The 21,219-nt window shown below is 36.9% G+C and overlaps 1 protein-coding gene across 4 annotated transcripts in view; it reads right to left on the reverse strand.

The window, feature by feature from the left end:
• Positions 1-6,775: 6,775 nt before the first annotated feature.
• LOC149568846 (shaggy-related protein kinase kappa-like) overlaps positions 6,776-21,219 on the reverse strand; it is a 68,433-nt gene continuing 53,989 nt past the window's right edge. For all 4 annotated transcript variants that reach the window (XM_089821722.1, XM_089821720.1, XM_089821723.1 and 1 more), the window contains 7 exons: positions 20,385-20,441; positions 20,100-20,240; positions 19,953-20,003; positions 19,755-19,850; positions 7,706-7,789; positions 7,411-7,513; positions 6,776-7,320 (listed from right to left, as the gene is read on the reverse strand). In XM_089821722.1, coding sequence (XP_089677848.1) covers positions 7,232-7,320; positions 7,411-7,513; positions 7,706-7,789; positions 19,755-19,850; positions 19,953-20,003; positions 20,100-20,240; positions 20,385-20,441 — 621 coding nt within the window. In that variant the 3' untranslated portion in view covers positions 6,776-7,231. The remainder of the gene's footprint in view (positions 7,321-7,410; positions 7,514-7,705; positions 7,790-19,754; positions 19,851-19,952; positions 20,004-20,099; positions 20,241-20,384; positions 20,442-21,219) is intronic.

The raw sequence follows: 21,219 nt of genomic DNA on the forward strand, positions 1-21,219 counted from the left end.
TTGTCTTTGAAGATAGAAACTTTGGAACAACAAGTAAAGGAATGTCTTAAGGCAAGGACATATTTTGATAAGTTTGCCTATTCAGACTTGAATGCAGTTGAAATTGCATCCTATGGACTTTGCACCCTTCTTAGCATATCTGTAAGGAGTTCAAGATTCATGGGAGAAGAACTTCAAGAGTCTAAAGACAAGTTTTGATGACTATACAACATGGCTATCTACCTTATACGAAGGTATAGATCCAATTTTCAAATTGTCTATAAGTTTTGACACCTTTGTCGTTGATGTCAAAGGGGAAGTCATATAGGAAAATTGTATGATATATGTAGAAAGGAGTAGTAATAATGTAAAGTATTATAGTCAAAGGGTGAGCTATCATGTAATAGGAGATATTAGGGAAGATGGAAATGAAAAATGATGATCCACAAATATTAAGTTTTGTAAATTTTGTCTAAGACCAATATTTTTGTAAAGTTTTGGTCAACATTTTCAAATTTAGCCATTTTCCCATATGTTGCCAACAATGCCAAAGGGGGAGAGTGTTGGCAATTTGGCTGAGTAGTTGAGTTTAAATTTCCATTTATGCAAACATATACTCTTGTATAAAGTGAGCATGATGTGAAGATGAAGGTATAGCAGTTATACTTAGAACATTGTTTAAGTATCAGTTAGTTTATTTGACAAAGCAGATACAGTTTTGGTATGTAAAATTGACAAAGGCATTACTAGCACATGCGCACTTAGGTAATGACATGAGAGTGTCAAGATGACGTGTTTAAGTGCGCGAGTCAGTATGCTCAATACAGAAGAAGATATAACAGTTTTACCAGTTGTCGCAGTATACAAACATAACAGATAATAACAAGAAATGGTTAATTGTGAGTTAAGGAATCATTTTATTTACAAAATAATTACTTGACTAATTAGGGAAGACATCATAAATGTTAACCCTAAGAGGGAAAGAGTTTATTTTGTATTTTGTTAAGTATGCAAAGGAATGAAGGTCGACTCGACAATATTTTGTGAATTGCAAAGGTATAAAGGAAAGTTTATAAATGCACAATTAAGTGTGTAGTGTGTACTATGTGCGAACTATATATGATATGCAAATTTTTATGTACAATTAGAGGATTGCAAGTTTTGTGATAAGCAGCAAAGGAAAGATCAGATATTGAAGATATCAACACTGTAAAGATGTTTTGTTATTATCTCTTGTGTTGAAGAACTTTATTATATAGTTACATGTATGGGCAGTGAGCTCGGCCTGTACAACATTTTGTATATGCATATGTACCAATGCCTAATAGGGTGAAGCAAACCCTAATAGGGTTGAGGCTTCTAACAAAGCCTAAGTCCTCTAACAAGGACCGAGCCAGTATACAAATGTAATAAACTCGTAACAAGGTCAGTATTTTTCATCGAATACTTTTGATTAGTAAATCATTTTGTGGGTACCATCCCCACCGAGGTTTTCCCTTGGCCAAGGTTTCCCTAGCTAACAAAATATGGAGTTATGAGTTCTCTTAATGTATGGTTATGTTTATTGTTTTGCATTGCTAATTTACTTTCATATGCAAGTTATAAGGTAATAAAAGAATATTCATTTTTGGGCTAAAGTTTGTAGAATACCGATTCACCACAACAACCCCACACCCGCCACCTCCCCCCCACCCCCCCCCCCCCCCCCCCCCCCCCCCCCCCCCTCTCAGTATTCCTTATTATTAGAAGTGATCAAAATTGTAGCCCTAACAAGCGAACTTTATTGTTGCAGTAGTGAAGATTTGTGGGTGTCATCCCAACTCCAATTTTACCTTCACCTTGGAGAGTTTATGGGTAACCAAAATCTTTGTATTATGTGTTGATCATTTACCTTCATATTTCATGGATGTGATTAGTTGTTAGAGCTAATTCATAATTGTAGGAAATGTTTATGTGATTTATGATACTTTTGTTAGAAGGATTTAAGGTGAAGTTGTCATATTTGATATTTGTTTCAAATGGTAGAAGTTTTATAGATCCTGATTCATGCACCGCCTCCCCACACCCCATCCACCCTCCTTTAGTATTTCATAGGTGGGTCTAAGGGTGAAATTATGGATTCAATTTATATTTTGGAGTTTATAAGGTTTATTTTAAATATATGAAGATAATACACAAATGATAAGATGCAAACACAATATAAGGCATGACACTAACATCTTTATTGTTATGTTAACATTTGAATTAGGAATCCAACTAACTAAAAGATTAGGTTTTTGGGAAGTTGGAAGGGTGGTCATCAATTTCAAGGAACAAATACCTTTATCTATGCTTGTAATTGTTGAAATTGACAAAGGAGATGGTGTGAGAAGTTGAGATCAATAAAAACTAAGTTTTTTGCATTTTCTTATTGTTTGACAATTTTCTTGGGACTATTTATAGCATTGTTTTTTACAATACATTGTTTCTTTTTTAAGATTATTTCATACATCTTGTTAAACCATATAGTCATTTGTATTTTGGCTTTCGTGGCACTTGATTTGGTTTTGTATAGACAAAGATATCAAGTTTGGAATCAAAAATGTCCAAAAACCCTTATTTGTGAAACCCGAGAGATATCAAGGTAGTTTCCTTCTACTTCCACATGCATCAAGACCCCAAATCGAGCATGGTGAAGAGGACCTATATGTATTGCATGTCATCAAATTTGTAGGGAACCAAGTTGCTAATAGTATATGTTTTGGATGACAAAAGTTGCCAAGTTGTTGAGGGTGACTGTGTGATTGTCATGGAAATTGCAGTCTCAGCATGCAAAGCATATCTTTCAATTCAACCATTGGAATTCATTCAATTTTGGATATGTAGTTAAGAACCAAATTATGAAGGATCTCACTAGATTGATTTTGAAAAATATTATCTAGTTCAAAAGTTATGTACGAATATGTAAGGTCTATATGAGCTCCAAAATGTTGGCGACTGTCATGTATGGCGAAAAATAGTAAGTAGCTCTATTTTTTGAAGGTTTGATGACATTGTATAATGAGGCTAATGTGTTTAAGTTGGGTTGTAGGAAGATCCTTGGGATTATTGAATGGGTATGTGTGCTAAGTTGGTTGGATTGCAATGACTAAAGTTGATTCCATCAAGCTTCCATTGTGTTATGCAATAAACAATAAATACAACAGGTACAAGGGTTCAAGAAGAGGTAACAGCATCAAGTGAACCATCATTACCAAATGACAAGCCAATAGGAATACCATTAGCAAATGCACTAGCAAAGACAACATCAGGAGGGGTCGAAACATTAAAGCTTCCAAATGATAAGGAGCACCACCAAAGACAACCATCATAGAGGGATCACCATGAGCAACATTCATAAAAGATATATTGAAGTGTTACCAAAACCAAAAGGAGACATCGACTTTGGTTCCTTAGAATGGTCTTGTCCCTCCAATTGTGAGCGCTTATGAATAGTGTAATGTTGTGAGAAGGCACCTATCCACCATGAAGAGGACTTCTTCAATTTAGTTTTCTCTAACCCACATTTTGTTGCAAGATGTCCAAGCTTGAAACACTTTCTACATCTAAAAAGATACCTTCATAATCAAGTGATTGAATCCATGATTCCTTTTGGCAACACAAGCTTAATCTCACACGACAACCCCTTGAAAGTGTCAAACTACCAAATATGAGCATATGTGGAGTGAAGCACATCAAATGACTCCACATCTACCATTAAGAAATCACTAAGAGTGTCACCCACCTCCTAAATGAGTGAATCCACCAAGAGATGAAGAGTGAGGTACAAAAGTCTAACCCAAATTGGCATCTTGCGCAAGAATTCGAAAGAGCGATTAAAATCCTCATGCACGGGCTTCAAGATTAAAGGGAAATGGTTATCCCAAGTTAAAAAAACAGCTTAGAAAGAATAGTCTATCTGTTTGCAACATTCTCAAACTTAATAGTAAAAAAACCCTAGCAAGAGGGAAGATCTAAACCAAAATTGAAATGAAATGCTCCCAAAACTTAGTGATCCACTCATGGAGTCTAGAAGAGTAGGCCATAAACCCTTGAATCTACATCTGATCGCTAAGGATGACAAATCAAAAACCATCTGAGTTATTTTAGCTATCTACTCGTCCTCGAGTGTGATAGCAATTGACCAACAAACTGGGGAAGGCACAATTTGACTACCTTACTTTCACCAACAAAAGCCTTTGTTAAATAAGAAAACCCTTAGCCCCCAAGTGAAGAACGAACTCCAACATTCCTAAACAAAGAGCTAAAGAAATTTGATGACCCAACATTGAAGGCAACAAATAAAGAAAACACAATACCTACCCAACCCGTAGCATTTCCATCTGCCACACGTCAAAAACGAGCCAATCCATTGTCACCCATGCTAGATGGAACTAAAGCCAGTGGTGACGAGTTAGAGGGGCCCGACGCAGCAGTGCCGACAATTCCAATCTCAAATGCAACAACAGCCCTATGTTGAGAACCATGTGGAGCCGAAAAAATCCCCAAGTGTCGATGATGAGCCCCCCACAAGCAGCAGCATGGCCTACACCTTCGAGCCCGGCCAATGGACCAGCCAAACCCACATTAAAAATTTGGAGGACGGGAGACAAGCGCAGAGCCAAATCCACCATATTGCACTTGAAGTTAAGACTACAAAGTTGTTAGTGTTAATGACAAATATCGAAAATTGAAAATAATGAGTTCCTTAGATCTAAAAAGCAACAAATCACATTATGACACCAATGCACCACAAAACACAACTTAATTCACAACTATCTTAGCATCATATATCATAATGCAACTCTACAACCTTAGCTATAAGTACGGTACTTGCCAGTATGCTGATGTAAGGACTAAGAGTGACTTGAAAGTTAGGATGCTCAATTAGATCCTCTCCCTTAAAACGCTGAAGTCGGAGATTCATTAAGATGTTTTTTTAATAGTAGATACATACTTCCAATTAGCCCTTGCAGTCAAAATCATTCCACCACTACTTGTAGGGATCAAAACAATGAGATAGGGTGCCAAATAAATGCTAGAATGAGAAATTCACCAAAATGCTTTTGATAATAGTTACATAGTTCTAATTTAATGTGAGCACTCAAATCACTTTGGAGGAAGCAACCAAACAAGAAGCTAACAACAGAAAGCCTCTCTTTAAAGCATAATCCAGCTTGTATACTTAAGCAGATATTAATTTGTGCAATTCTATAGCACCCTGTCTGACTTACCAACTATCAAGGTACCTCTATGTGGTCTTCGCTCATCGTTCTAGGAGGAAAAACAGTTTCAGCAAAATTTCAGAAGATGAGAAAACTAATTCTACTGAATGAGTTAGACAAATAGCTGTCGTATTGAATTGAAACAGTACACAATTGTTTTACAAAGTAAAAGATTTTAATAAACGAGAACATTCCCATCATGGCCAGCCACCTATATTTATCCATTTCCTGCAATCACTTCACCAGGATTACTGTTCACATTTGAAGGATATTGTAATTGCAATTGAGAGAATCCAGCAACTGAGGGAGATGAAGCCACTGCATAACATTAAAGATCAAGCAAACCAAAGCTTTACTTCTAGGCTCTAGCTTATATGTGGACTGAGTGAATGCATATAGGTACTCTCTGGACTGAGAATGCATATAAGGACCCAAAATTCTTTGGGGTATACAAAAATCAAACCAACCAATGCTCTAGTTCTAGCCTATATGTGGACTGTGTAATACCCAAAATCCTTGGTGCTAAAAGATAAATACACACAAGCAATAAATGGTAGGCCCGCTTTTCTTCTTTTATATTGCATTACTCTTATTTTTCAGGACACGTGTTCATGACATACAGACTAAATAAACTGAACTTAAAAAATGCAAACTTCAAAAAATTATAATGAATGCCTCATTCCCAACCATAGCCAAAAAACTGAGCTACAAAAACAGTAGATGCACATAATAGATGTTCTCTGCAGGGCCAACTCACCACATTTATGATTTTTTCAAAAATCGACAGAACTACCAAAGTTGGAGAACTACCAAGGAAAATGTAGCAAATTATAGCTGCAACTGAAGGAAAATTGAGCATTTGAGCAAGATGAAGCCACTATACACCATTAGAGACAAGCAAGCCATTTTGCAGCTCAGCCTATTTGTAATCCTACAATCAACAATAGTGTAAATACATTATTAGCTGCAATATTAGTCAGCTATATGGCCTTTGGGATCAAAAACAAAGGGGAAAATAGCGAAAACAATCCCCCGTGAAAAGAGGAAGCACAACAGATTCCCCTCCCAATAAAATAATAAAATATCAAAGGCACCGAAGCTATTTATTTCTAATGTGGTATCCTATAGTGGGACCAAAAAATGGGAGCAAAGCGAAGACATTTTTTGTCACCGGTGTAACATCAAACAAGACTAGCAACATTGAGAACCCCAGAGAAGGAGAAGAAACCTTCTATTGTTTATTCTTAATTTAAAAACAATTTAACATAATTTGTATTCATTTCGTCTTAGTGACAAGAAAACGAGTGTTTAATCAATTTAGTTGGCTATTTTTACTTTCATAGTGTGCAGTTAGTGACAGTTACACATCCAGAAACACAAAGGGATTTGGTAAGACCGGCAACTCGGACTTCTTGGACCACATTCCTGTTAACATAAATCAGCATCGATCCCTTTCAATACATACGGCTCATTTAAACCTGCAAACAGAAAATCAAATTTGAAGAATAATACAGTACCAGCTTAACATTTAGTAAACATCCTTGAGCTATGTAGACTACAAAATGACAGTTTTATACATATTACAAGCAAATACATTTATAAGCGTTAGAAATCAAAACATCAAACATTTAAAGGATATCAATCCCTGTATGAATGACATAGGATATCGATGATGTACTATAATCATTGTCCTGTATACCTTCACACATACTATAGGGGAAAGTAAATGCTCCAGAATCCTTTAAGAAGAAATAAGTATATCCTCCAGAAAGCTTTTGGAAGAGAGAATTTTACAAATCCAAGGCTAGCACAACCTCAAAACCAGATGCTATGATGGTACATGATAATCCATTGGGTGAAGATACGACAAGATGGGATGCAAGAACTACGACTCACAACACTCAAGATATCCAAAGAATCTTCCAAATGAGTTCTTCCAATTCCATCCCACCTTTAAATCTTGATAAGTTGCAAAGATACATTTTAATTTGGACCGGTACTGTTGAAAATTATGTATGTAGGGCCATAAATAAATTCTGTTTTCGTGCATGTTCGGGAATGAGTCGCTCAAAAGTATCCGGAGGTACACCGGTCAATTCTGCAAGAAAAGCTTGGAAACTCAGATATTCCTACACATTATTCGGATTCTTGAAAAAATAATGGAAAAAATTTAACATTTTAAACATACCTTGGGGTTTGAAGTTAAATAAAGGTGGAAGAGGCCGGCCATTAGGTAGCCGAGTGTTAGGATCTCTCAGCTCATCAAAGAAAGGGTGGATGCAAGCTTCCAACTATAAACAAAAGCAACAGCAAGAAGATAATTAGTATCTAGATGAAATAGTCAGGATTATGTTGATCTTAACTAATTTGGTATTTAAATGAAAATAACCAATATTATGCTTATCATAAATTATGCCTAAAGGGACCTACAACCGTTACAGTTCTGAGTTTATAGGATAAAAAACTTGATATTGTAAACTTACAGCAGTGCAGCGAAGATTAGGTGAATATTGCAACAATCTGCATACCAAATCCACTGCTTCTGGAGGTAAACGTTTTTGGAATACCTGACAGAAAAAGAATATATCTTAAAAAACCACGTTTATTGTTATGCTTGTCCCCTTATTGTCTCTCAACAAAAGAGAACAGCTAGAGGGTGACCCCTAATCCATCTCAATATAAAAGTTGCATGGCAAATGGAAAAAGAATCCAACCAATCTTGTTTCTCTGTATCAATTTGAGAGTAAAGAATAACATCGTATAATAGACTGAAGATGAAACTAAAAAAATGCATCCATAGTGGATATTTGCAAAGCGGCACAGTATCTTTGAAATTCATACCACAAACTCAGTTGTAAATCCTCATTGTCTTTACAAATGAAAATTATTTTTTAATCATTTTTTTTTTGTATTTTTCCAATTATCAAACACCCCACTATTCTACTGCTCAAAAAATTGGCATCAAACTACTAATTAGACTTGCATTGAAAATACTGAACGCAATAGCAATGGAGTGGCAGGGTTTAGGATTTAAGCAGGGCTATCGCATATTGTTTCGAGGTGCTTTCAGGACAGCTTACCAGCAGGAGGGTATGGGTCCTTTTCAAAGGCAATCTGATTTTATCTATACAAATCAACGGAAGCCACAATGGCCTTTTTCAAATCAAATTGTTTGACCTTCCATGGGACGGAGAGGTTTTCCAGAGAAGTATAGGGAGAAACAAACAAATGGGGCAGGAAATGCTCAGAAAGGGTGCGGGAGAGATTGCAATGACCAACAGAAGCATCATCTGATGCAACGATTTATTTCTACTAATCTGGGCGGCTGGGTAGATTTTAGTGCAAGGGCACAAAAAATCTGGAGGCCCAAGGTTGCTGAGAAACAGATGGCAGAAACGATTGTCGAACCCTCGGAGGTGAGATGCACTGTTAGTGATTTAAAGGTTGCTAATCAATCATTGATGGCAACGATAAGCTTTGTGAAAAGCCATGCCGCTTTCCTTAAATGGGGTGGGGAATGGCCAGCTGTTAGTAAGGTGAAGAACTGGTGTGATCAGAGCTGGGGGTGTGTCAGAGGTTTCAAAACCCTATAAAATGGGTTTTGCATGGTTACCGTTGACAGTGCTCATGATAGGGATCTCATTTTGAATAGTCGCCCTTACTTTTTGAAGGGAAAGGGCTTCTATATAAAGCAATGGGAACCATACATTGATCCCACCAAGGAGTTTTTCAGACATATCCTACATGGATTGGGCTGAATAATCTGCCTCAGGAACATTGCAATGATGATTCTTATCAGCTCATAGGAAACAAATTAGGTTCATATGTAAGAGTTATAGAGATGGCTGACAAAGTTTCTTTACAAATGTTTCCCTGTTTATGCATTCAATGGAATGCATGCCGGCTGAATAATGTCCCTTGGGAACAATGCAATGATGATTCTTATCAGCTCATAGGAAACAAATTAGGTTCATATGTAAGAGTTGTAGAGATGGTTGACAAAGTTTCTTTACAAATGTTTCACTGTTTATGCATTCAATGGAATGCATGCCACCCATTAGTGGAGATGGTAGAACTACATTGTTCGGAAGGTGTGTGGAGACAAGCCCTTTGTATGAAGGAAGAGTTGTTGGTGTGTGCTAACTGCTTAAGCGAGGATTGTGATTCACATGTTTGTGATCATCTTGGGAAAGGGAAAGAGTTGGAAGAGGATAAGTTAGTGCTGAGAGCAATAGATCTTTCAGAAACTCTTTCATATCAAAAGGAAGTTTTTGCAAAGATTGTTTAGAGATGGCAGCGGGATGGGAGTGTGCTATTGTGAACAAGGGGAACATGGAGACTGATTGTGAAAGGAGGGATCCCTTGTTGGATGAAATGGATAAGTGCAAGGTGCAAGATATGCTGATTGCCTCTACAGAATCTGGGGAAGCTTCAATTGTTAGAATACCTAAAAGGGAGCAAGCGAAGAAGGATGCTAATGTATGGGGGAGAAGAATTTAGTGGGGTAGGCTTAGCTAACCTCGGACAAAAATGGATATAATGGTGGCTCAAGCCCAAATGGAAGCTGGGATGATGATAAGCATGCTGAGAACCCCAAATGAGATGGCAGATCCTGAGGATGAATGAAGTAAATCAGAAAGACTATCTAGCAGGATTGAGAAGCGGGAGAAGGAGGCTAAGATGTGTTCTGCTAACAGGGCTGGATGGGATCAGAAGATATCGCACAATGACGGTTGACAGGAGGATGTTCATGTTAGAGATATAGAAACATCTCCAATCAGAAATCTGGAGGGCTCTTTCAATTCGGTAAGAGGCTCTAGTGGGGATTTAGTGGAATCAGACTAGGAGATGGAGATGGAGATGGAGGAGGATTTCCTAGGCCTGAGAGAAGATGTGGTGCTATGTAAAAAGAGAACTTTGTCACAAACAGATGCAAATGATCTCAAGATTAATGTGGGAGAACAGAAGAAGAGAGGACGTAAACCAATTAAATCTTTGATCCAATTGGCAGGAAGTGCAAAGGGTCAAAGTAAACTAAGATTGCGAAGAGGCTATGTCTCTTCCCGGAAGCGTGGGTTTATTCAAGAGAGGCCGGATGTGGTTCTTTTGCAGGAAACGAAGATTAAGCAGGACTTTGATTTTATGTGTAGGAGATTCAGTAGATGGAAGTGTTCATGGATGGCAGCTCAAGGGGCCTCAGGGGGTCTAGGAGTTGTGTGGAAAGAGGAGTCAGTTAATGTGGTTGTGATGCAGCAGGAGCAACATTGGCAATGGCTGGAGGTGGGATCTAAGCAATTGGGAGAAGAGTTTAATGTGGTTAATGTATATGAACCTACTCAGAATCACCAGAAAAGCGATCTTTGGCATTTTCTTTCAGGGTTGCTAGAGGTATTAAGTGAGAAAATTGTGGTCTTGGGTGGTGATTTTGATGCAATCCTAAATCCTTTGAAAAAACTGGGTGGCAGGGGTTGCAGATCCTCAAGTCAGATTGAATTTAATAATTTTGTGATTGATAATGGCTTGTTTGAGATTCCACTTAAAAGAGGTGAATTTACATGGACAAACAGAAGAGCTAGGTCTCTTAATATAGCAGAGAAGCTGGAAAGATTTTTACTTGCAGGGGACAGCGCCAGTTTTCATTAAACTTCGGAAGCTGATATCCTTTCAATCCATGGATCAGATCATTTCTCGATAGGTCTTCGTTTGCAGGAGGATTCTTCTCCCGATAGATGCTCATTAAAGTTTGAAGCTATGTGGTTGAGAGCAGATGGCTTTCAGGATTTAATTAAGGATTGGCGGTATTATGCTCAGGTTTATGAAGGTAGTAAGGCTTTTAGCTTCTTTAAGAAGTTGCAGTATCTAAAAGAGAAGTTGAAAATGTGGAATAGGGAGCATTTTCAGAATATTTTTCATCAAAAACTAAAATTGGAAGAATCTTTGAAGAAATTAAGTGATAAGGTGATCAGGAATAGGATGCAGGAAGAGGATTTTGAGGAGGAGAAAGTCCTCAGCAAGGAATATGCAGAGGTGCTAGCTAAGGAAGAGATTTATTGGAGACAGAAATCAAGTGAGACATGGTTAAATGATGGTGATCAGAACACAGTTTTTCCATAATTCGGCGAAGATGAGAAAAGTTCATAACAAAAAAAAATCTATACAAAATGAGGCAGGCAGGCTACTCCAGGACATAAAGGAGATTAATGAGGAAGCAGTGGCCCTTTTTATAAGGAAAGGATTGAAGGAACCTATGGATGAAGTGGATGGGGAAAATGTGCTCGATTGCTCATAATAATGGATGCAGGGTGGTGGGGTTTTTGGGTGCACTTTCGCGGATGCGTCAGTCTACAATTCCACGTTGAAGAAGAATGGTGGTTTGAGCTATTTTCCCAAACAACTAGTCTCTGATGTGTGAGCCCTCTTTTTTGTTGACTTTGTTTTTGCCTGTGTAACAAGATTGTGATGGCGAAGAGGAAGGCAGAATGGTAGTTTTTTGCTATAGTTTTAACAAGAAAACAAAGTAAATGGAAGACTGGGTTTTGATGGTTTTGAAGGACCAGAAGCTATCGAATAAAGGCAGCTGAATATGGTTTTGGTGGATTGGAATCCTCTGGTTTAACGAAGTTTGAAGCAGTCGAGGTGGTTGGCATAAGGTGAAGAATGAAGCAAGTGCGTGTGGATGATGTAAGCCGGAGTTTTGGGTTGCACAACCACAGAGGCATTGGTCTACAATTCCACGTCATCGCAGAATAGTGGTTCGAGTTGTTTTCCCAAACAACTAGTCTCTGATGTGTGAGCCCTCTTTTTTGTTGATGAAATGTGCTTTGTTTTTGCCTATGTAACAAGAAAATGAGGCAGGCAGACTACTCCAGGATGTAAAGGAGATTAATGAGGAAGCGGTGGCCTTTTTTATAAGGATTGAAGGAACCTATGGATGGAGTGGATGGGGAAAATGTGCTCAGTTGCTCAGAATAATGGATGCAGGGTGTTGGGGTTTTTGGTTGCACTTTCGCAAATGCGTCAGTCTACGATTCCACGTTGTTGAAGAATGGTGGTTTGAGCTATTTTCCCAAACAACTAGTCTCTGGTGTGGGAGCCCTCTTTTTTGTTGACTTTGTTTTTGCCTGTGTAACAAGATTGTGATGGCGAAGAGGAAGGCACAATGGTGGTTTTTCGCTATGGTTTTAACAAGAAAACAAAGTAAATGGAAGACAGGGTTTTGATGGTTTTGAAGGACCAGAAGTTATCGAATGAAGGCAGCTGAACATGGTTTTGGTGGATTGGAATCCTCTGGTTTAACGAAGTTTGAAGCAGTTGAGGTGGTTGGCATAAGGTGAAGAATGAAGCAAGTGCATGTGGCTGATGTAAGCCGGAGTTTTTGGTTGCACAACGACAGAGGCGTCGGTCTGAGATTCCACATCGTCAAAGAATAGTGGTTCCAGTTGTTTTCCCAAACTAGTCTCTGGTGTGTGAGCCCTCTTTTTTGTTGATGATATGTGCTTTGTTTTTGCCTGTGTGAAGGCAGAATGGTGGTTTTTTGCTATGGTTTTAACAAGAAAACTAGTAAATGGAAGACTGGGTTTTGATGGTTTTGAAGGACCAGCTGGAACTTTTTGATAGAAGCTATCGAATGAAGGCAGCTGAACATGGTTTTTGGTGGATTGGAATCCTCTGGTTTAAAACAATTTGAAGCAGGCGAGGTGGTTGGCATAAAGGTGAAGAATGAAGCAGATGTGTGTGGATGATGTAAGCAGATCCAAGTTGGAGGCTGGGCAATTTGGACTATGGATGTAATTGTTTTGATAATGATTATAGGCCTTCTAAGAGGCTATTATGTAAAGGGTAGATATACTAGCTAGTTGTACTATTTGATGGAAGGATCTTTTAGGGAGATGTATATTGACCCTACTATATATGTAAAAATCTTTTACATTAATAAAATATGTACTTATAGTCATTACCGACCCAAAAAAATGGCATCCCAACTTCCATCCGTCCCTGTCACCTTCTAAACTACCAAACCCTATTACCTGGAAATATGGTCAACGCCCAAAACTCTTGAAACAACTCAGCCTAATTTTCCCAAAATAATTTTCCTATTAGACTTCTCAAAGCATGTGAGAATAAATACCAACACTATATATATTGATAACAAATTAGTATATGGACAGTTTCAGCAAAAGGTGCTTCCAACTATTATCCAAGGCTCCAAGCTAAAACTTAACGGTAATTATCAATAAAATGTCCTGTCTCCAGAATTGAGCCAATCAAAATGATTATTTATAATCACAACTTTCCCTAGTCCTTTTGAATGGTTCTTATGAATTGGTTTTTAGAGAGAGATACTGAACTCAATTGGGTAGAATGAACAGTTCTTCTACTAAAATGAATCCTACAGTATTTTTCATTTAGAGAAAGAGCAAGGGAAGCCAAAGCACAATAGTGAAAACCAACTTTGCAGCAAAAGTGAAACCAAGAGGTATTTTTATAACTAAAAATCCCCTTAAGGGACAACAAGTAGACTCTGCTGGTATTGCTGACTTATGATAATAATAACTTTGTTCAATTTTAGAGGTCAGCTCAAAAGCTAAGTTACCAATTCGAGATAGGGTTTGAAGAACTGGTTCGCTGGTACGGAAAAATCTTAAAATGGGGTGTGGATTCGTTTAGGTTCGTTAGTGCAAAAATGGGTAAATATAGTATGCAGCCTAGAAAAATGAATTAAGATTAAAATGCTACATAGTATCATAAAAACAACAAAAACACTATAAACTTGTAATCTTAGCATAATATCTATTATCAACACCAAACTATTAAAATAATATCGAGTTCAAGTATCATTGTTTAGACTTTCAACAATTAGAACTTTATGCTTAGTTTCAATCATCTAATGGATTATCTAAATCCTCGTCTTCTTCTTTGTCGTCAAAGGTATTAGTTTGTTCACAAACATTGTCAATGTTATTGGGATCAACTGCACTAATAACATTACTGCTTGCCAAGTTGTCCAACACTTATTAATTTTTCATTGTACAAAGAGCTGGTCTGTTTGTAATTAACATCCTACTTGAAAAATGTTACAAAAGTAGCTTGTAATTCCCTTCACCTATTGAAGATGTTATTTAATGTTTCAAATATGATTTATCGCTATACAGAGCTTCCAATTATTCGGACAGGGGTCATTATCAGCAATTGGATATAAAAAATTCATTGGAAGAAATCTTGAGGGCTAGTTTAATTTGATGTAATAAATATTTGAACTTCAGTAAGTTTTGTTTCGTAATGTTATAAATCTTTATTCAAATTCTGTCATAATTGTTTTCTGCACTTAATTATATAATGTTCCCAATGGAACTTTACCTAGTCTGCACTCAGTCTACCTGGGTCTGCCTTGGTTTGACCTAGTTTCGACCTGAAGGAACCAACCTACTTGGGTTTGAACCCAAGCGGAACCCAAAAGGGAACCAGGACCAGAACCAAAAACCGGTTCAAAATTTGCCTAGTTCAAAGGGCCAAGGGGAGAACTGGGTAACTAAAGGAGTCAAAAGGACACGGGCCCTAATAGGCCAATCCCCTGTAAGATTCCATGAGACCAAAGACATGGATAAAGAGCATATGGAAATGGCTGAAATTGATTATGATCAAACAACAGGAACAGGAGAAGATACCCATATAGTGAATGTGAACCAGTATGAATATACCCAAAATTTCACTTGCTGCTGTTATTGGTATCACTGTACATAAAACCATTGAATTATGAAGAAAAGTAAGGGAAAGAATATGATGACTCTAATAGTTCCCAGTTCACTCATTAATCCACAGATGCCAAATTGGTTACAACTGCAACTCTGAGGGTTGTGGCATTCAGCATTATCATCTGCCAAAAACCAATGACACCATGATGGAGGGTAATGGCTTGATAAAAGGCATGAAAATGCAGCTGGTTAAGAATGAATTATTTTTTCATTCAAGCAGGTGTTGATGATTGTAAGAATCCAATGTTTGAATACCTTGCCTGAATTTGATGACCTGTATATCAAATATGATTAAAGCAGCCAATGACAATTACAGGGAATCCAACAGCTGCAACTTATTTATTTGAACTTCAACTCAAAAATTGACAAACACCTCACCAAAAACCAGTTTTGTTAGATCTTTCAATTTAATAATTAATTCTATTCAAGGCTTGCATGTTGAAGTCGTTGTGGAAACACAAAATTTAGAAAAAAAGAAGTAAATGGGCTAAGTTTAACCCCAAATTAAAAGAGAAGAACGAAAACATTATCAACTTGGAACAAGGGTTCAAACTTCAAAGCACCTATTCTTCCTTCTTACATATATCCAAAGCTACTCAAAGATGGCATCAGAAAATCAAAATAGTAGAGAGTTAATGGCATTGATAACATAGCATCCCACAAGGACCCTTTTGCCTCCCCTATAGTTTTAACAGTAAAGAAGGGGAGTTCCACTTGTATGCTTTTTGAGTGTTTGCCACGAGGGATTGAATAAAAAGACCGTTAAAAACAGATTTCCCATCATCCACAAATGAACTATTGGAAAAGCTAGTCTGCATTGTTAATGAAGATTGATTTGAGATCTATTACAGCCAGATAAGAGTGAGGGGGAATGTCACAAACATAGGACAGCATCTAATATTCACCATAGCCACTATGAATTTCAAGTGAAACTTTTTTAACTGATGCACTAAACATGTTCCAAGGTATAATGAACCAAAACTTCAAAGCCCTCCTCCAAGACATCAATTCTCATTTTCTTAGACCAATAATATCCTAGCCTATAGGAAAAGCAATGTAGATTATTTTGCTTTCGAAAAGTATTTGAGAAAACTTAAGCTTAAACTCATTATTTGCAGAACAATTGAATTATACATTTGTAAAGAAGAGGTTTATTTATGTGTTGCATATAATCAACTTTGATGAAGTCAAGGTTGATCAAGCTCATATTCAAGTTATAGTTGTCTACGGTCAAAAATTACAAACCCTACAATTTTAATCTAGAGAGAAACTGCAATGTTGCAAGACAAAGAAAGAATGCAAGCAAGCGGCATGTATAATTTTTCAGGAAGCGTGTATAATTTTTCAAGGGATGTGATATTTAAACTTTCTAATAAAGATCACATATATCTTGTACCCAATTCAAAATTAAAAGAAAGCTATTAGAATAATGTTGTTGCCAGTTGTATATTGGCTTTTTAGCTTTTTAAGGTGTACAATAGCACAAGACACAATTTTTTTAAACAATGAAAGATGATGTAAGGAACATTCTCGCTTCAAGTCAAGTCTGGCAAAGGAATAAATAAAGAACATGATAAGCCTGTGTCTGTTGAAGTGTAATGGATACCCCCAAAATCTGCTTACAAGTATTCACAGCTAGATGGTAATTTTATCAAACACTTAGCTTGCAGTCTCTAATTTCCCGTTATGTGCTACTACCCTTATGGCTCAAAAAGGTTTTTCTGTATTGTGTTGTTTTTGGCATGTCACATAAATATAGGAATTGGAAACGCGTAACATATATCACAGAAATAACCAGCACACTATATTTTATATTGATTTCCAAGAATTAATAACAAGTGCATAGCTGACTCGCTGAATACTCCAGCAATAAATTGGAAAAAAAACATTGTTTACATCAAATAGTTGGATTGACCTGCTGCAAACAATATGCAACTTGCTACAGTAACTCGGCTACTACAGTGACACGGCTGCTATAGTGACGGCTGCTACAGTGACACACTGCTACACTAACGCGGCTGCTACAGTGATGTGCTGCTATAGTAACTTGCTACAGGAACTTGGTTGTAGCTAGAAATGCACTCAATCTGCCGGTTATAAAGCTGATAGCAATGAATTCCAAAGGCCAAATCCCAAGGGAATGATGTCAAGAATGTCACACGAGAGGATAGATGTCCTCTAATGCCAAGAATAGATCTGCAACTCACACATCCATTTTCTTCTCATATTCCACCTCCCGAATGAAGCCACTAACGCTCCCTTTTATTATTTCTCCAATGGTCTATTCCACTCACATGAGCAATGTGGGATAAAAGATGTGCAATATAAAATATATTAAATAATCACTTATGTCTCCCTTAGGCACCCCTTTTGATTTGCACACATTCCCATAAAATTTAATATTAAAGTAACACTTTAATATTTTACGACTAAATTAATTGTTACTTTAATAATACTTCAAGCATAAAAATATATTAGCTATCGGACTCCGAATAGCACGAATGATAGCTCGTCGGAAAGCTCTTGCTGTGGAGTATCAAATTCAATCACCAAAATTAGCCTCTCTTGTGTCCTTCTGACTTACTAAAAATAGTAAATATGCCTAAAACTAAGTAGATCAACTCCGTTTTGGCCCAAACTGGAGATGACTAGGCCAAAACACTCTAAGATCCCTTTAAACCCTTCGTTAGCCCTCAGGACCATGTAGAACTAGGCTAACGCACACACTTGGTCAACTGCTTAAGTGGGGACATTACATGAAGCCCTTCCCATTCCCAATGAAGAATATGGAAAGAGAAAAGTCGATTTATTTTGTAGTTGATTGGTAAACAAAGTGTGCTCATTTTATTTCTATGGAGGTTGTAGCTATTGAAATAGCTTCACAAATTGTTCAGCTATTTTAATTTACTAGTTATAGATATAAGCTGCATGGTCTTCCAAGAATACCGTAAGTGACCAGAACTATAGTTACAAGTAAGAAGTTGTTTAAGCATAATGGACCCAATTTAACTTCCAAGTACTAGCTGTCATTCTCAAACAGATGGACAGCAAAAATTGCTAACAAGTGCCATTATGGGTACTTAGGAAATTATGTTGTAGACCATAATATCTCTCGACCAAACAGTTGAATTTGGTGGAGAAATGGTACAATAAAACATATCATACATCTACTGAGATGCTACTATTTAAGGCCTTTTACAATTATCACCAACCCTTTTTGATTGATTGATCCATCAAAAACTAACATGTTAGTTATCGATAATATACTTCAAGAAAATCAACAGATTTTAAAACAACTAAAGGATAACTTGAAACTGGTCCAAGACGGGATGAAATTTCAAAAGACCCATACCAAAGTAACGAAGATTGAAGTAGGTGACTGGATCTTCTTAAAATTAGTCATATAAGAAGAAGACTAGGGGATTAAAGGGAACAGAAAAAAATGGCCTCAACAGTATAAGCCCTAAAGTATCTGGAATGCAAGGAAAAGATAGTATGAACTCTGGTGCTGCTTGGAGAGTGCCATGCAGATGGATCCATCAACATTGCGGCACCTAGCATTACAATTGCTTTGAGGCAACATAATTCAAGGAGGGGGTACTATAAAATGTTTACCATGGTAGGCTTAAGGGCCAGGCAATGTAACTTGAGGATCCATTTGAGTTTTATGGCGTAATAGGTGTCCTTTTGATTACAGGTCATTTCCTGTCCTCACAAGTAAAAATTTCTGTATGTTAATAAAAAAAATGTTTATAGAAGCCAGCCACAGAACAGGTACTGCCACACAACTCTTGTTGTTTGTTACTAAGCAGCAACATGTTCGTAACAGATTTTTGGGTCCTTACCCGTCTATCCTTTAATTTTGTGTGATTATGTATATTGGTATATTACTTATAGATGGCACTTCATGCTTGTGAGCAAAACATAACTGAGAATATTTATTAAACACAAACTTGCTGGCTTGCTATTTTCACAGGAAAGCACATCATTTTTATAATAAAGTCAAAGTTGACTAGAAAAAATACTCACATAAAAAGTAAAAATAAGGTGTAAGATTTTATGAATAATCACAATGTGAGATTATTACAAAGTGGAATTGTTTTGTAATTTTCCATATTCAGAGAGATTGTCTCTGCTCAAGAGTTATGTGAACTTAATCAAGCAAATACGTGGCACTCAAGAAATTCATACTATTCAGCTAACACCAAAATCATAATGTTTCTAGATCTCACACAAATATCAAATCCTTGCCTCTCATATAACATACTGTGCAAGTGCAGTTAAAACATTCTCCATCAAAATAACTAGAAAGAATTTTGCATTTGAATGCACGTTGCATCCCACAAAGACAGAAGCAACTGCATGGGATGAAAAAAATGTCCAGTGAAGTCAAAGAATGATATATGAAAGTCTATAATAGTTCAACGGTAGGGGGCAAGAAGAAAACCTCAGATGTTTAAATTTCAATATTAACCAAAAAAATTGAAATGGAACAAAGTTTGATATGAGAAGGTTTCTAGGAGTTTTGAACAATATGCTTGGAGAGTTATGTAGGTTCAAGGAGTTTTGAACATTGTGCTTGGGGGGGGGGGGAGAGAGAGAGAGAGAGAGAGAGAGAGATGTTTCTACTTATTGCTAACGTTTCAACAAATTCTCAGTAAAAATACTATTGCAAATGTTCACGCTCACAAATTTCCCAAGAAAATAAAAAAAGTGCAACTTTCCTCAAGCTATGCATCATGATAAACCTAAGCCTCTAATCCACACATTCCGCAAGTACCTTGTGCCATGGATGAGCCTTTATCTGTGGAAATTTGAATTCTGTATAGTTGGGATTCATGCATTTTATCTCCTCCCTGGTAGGTGTCCCCAAAACCTGTAACATAAATGATAAATATTTAATAAACAACAGTTCATGTAAAACAATGTGCTGTAGGAATTTTAGTGTTTAGCACCTACTGACAATAAAAGCAATCACCTTGATGATCTCAACAAGCTGGTCTACACCACTTTCTCCTGGAAATAAAGGCTGCATGGTAACAGATTGAATCAAGCAATGAAATATATTTATATTAAATTCCAACCAAGGCAAATTACTCAGCAAAAACATAGTTTGCTTACTAACCTGTCCCAGCAGCAGCTCAGCCATCACACAACCTGTTGACCACATATCTATGGCAGTTGTGTATTCTGTAGCCCCAAAAATAAGCTCTGGAGCTCGATAATATCGAGAACATATGTATGAGATATTTGGTTCTCCTTTAACCTGAGAAAAATAATCAAATATTAATTATCAATGCTTAGATAGACAAAATGTCCTCTTTTATGAGTATGTATTTTCTTGTAGAAAAAAGTCTTAAGTCTTTGCATGTTGAGTCAAACATGTCCAAACTGAAAACAACCATCTCACCAGTACTTTAGCACTGCCAAAATCACAAAGCTTTAATTGATGTGTGTGAGGATTCACCTGAAAACTCCAGAATCATTAAGTTAGGACATTATAATCCTAAACACCCTTAATAAAGGAAGCATCAAAATCATCATAAAAACCAATAATAAGCCCTTGTATGATGTTTGTGGCCATCAAATAATCTAGTTATCTACACCTTGAATGCATAGAAGACCGTCATAGATGGCAAAATATTCTCTACACTTGTTGAATTATTCTGATTATTTATTTCCAAGGAAAAGTCAAAAAAGAACCATGATTGTTGGCACATTGGCAGAGATCATGAATTTTTAGTTGTTATGATCATGATTTCCACAAGAAATGTTGACTGCCAACTTTTTACCTATTTCATGATTTTATCACATTTAAAGACAATGTCAACATTTTTTTCACATGCATGTACATTTTGACAAATCTCACCACTTTCTTTTACATATGATATACTCCATGATATACCTTATACACAATAGGGTCTTGTGACAACTACGTGCCACATGAGGCTAAGGCATTTTTTATTGATGGATGATTGTCAGTCATGAAGGTTAATACATTTCAAAACCACAGTGGCAAGGTGGTCTTCAGAGTTAAATCCAACCAGCCAAGCTTAGATATCAGTGATATTATCTGCTGATTGCACATTTTCTGTATGCTTTCAAGAGACTTTGTTTTCTCTAGTGACAGATTACTGTGTTTTTTACATTGCGTGCCTTATCAATATGAATATTAAATGTAACAGCACGTAGGTTTGATGTGTTCTTTTCATATTTACGTCAAAAAAAAAATGGTGAAAATTACG

The sequence above is a fragment of the Cupressus sempervirens genome, chromosome 3 (assembly GCF_028749045.1).
Source record: "Cupressus sempervirens isolate cs-2001-9-10 chromosome 3, ASM2874904v1, whole genome shotgun sequence".
Taxonomy (NCBI): domain Eukaryota; kingdom Viridiplantae; phylum Streptophyta; class Pinopsida; order Cupressales; family Cupressaceae; genus Cupressus; species Cupressus sempervirens.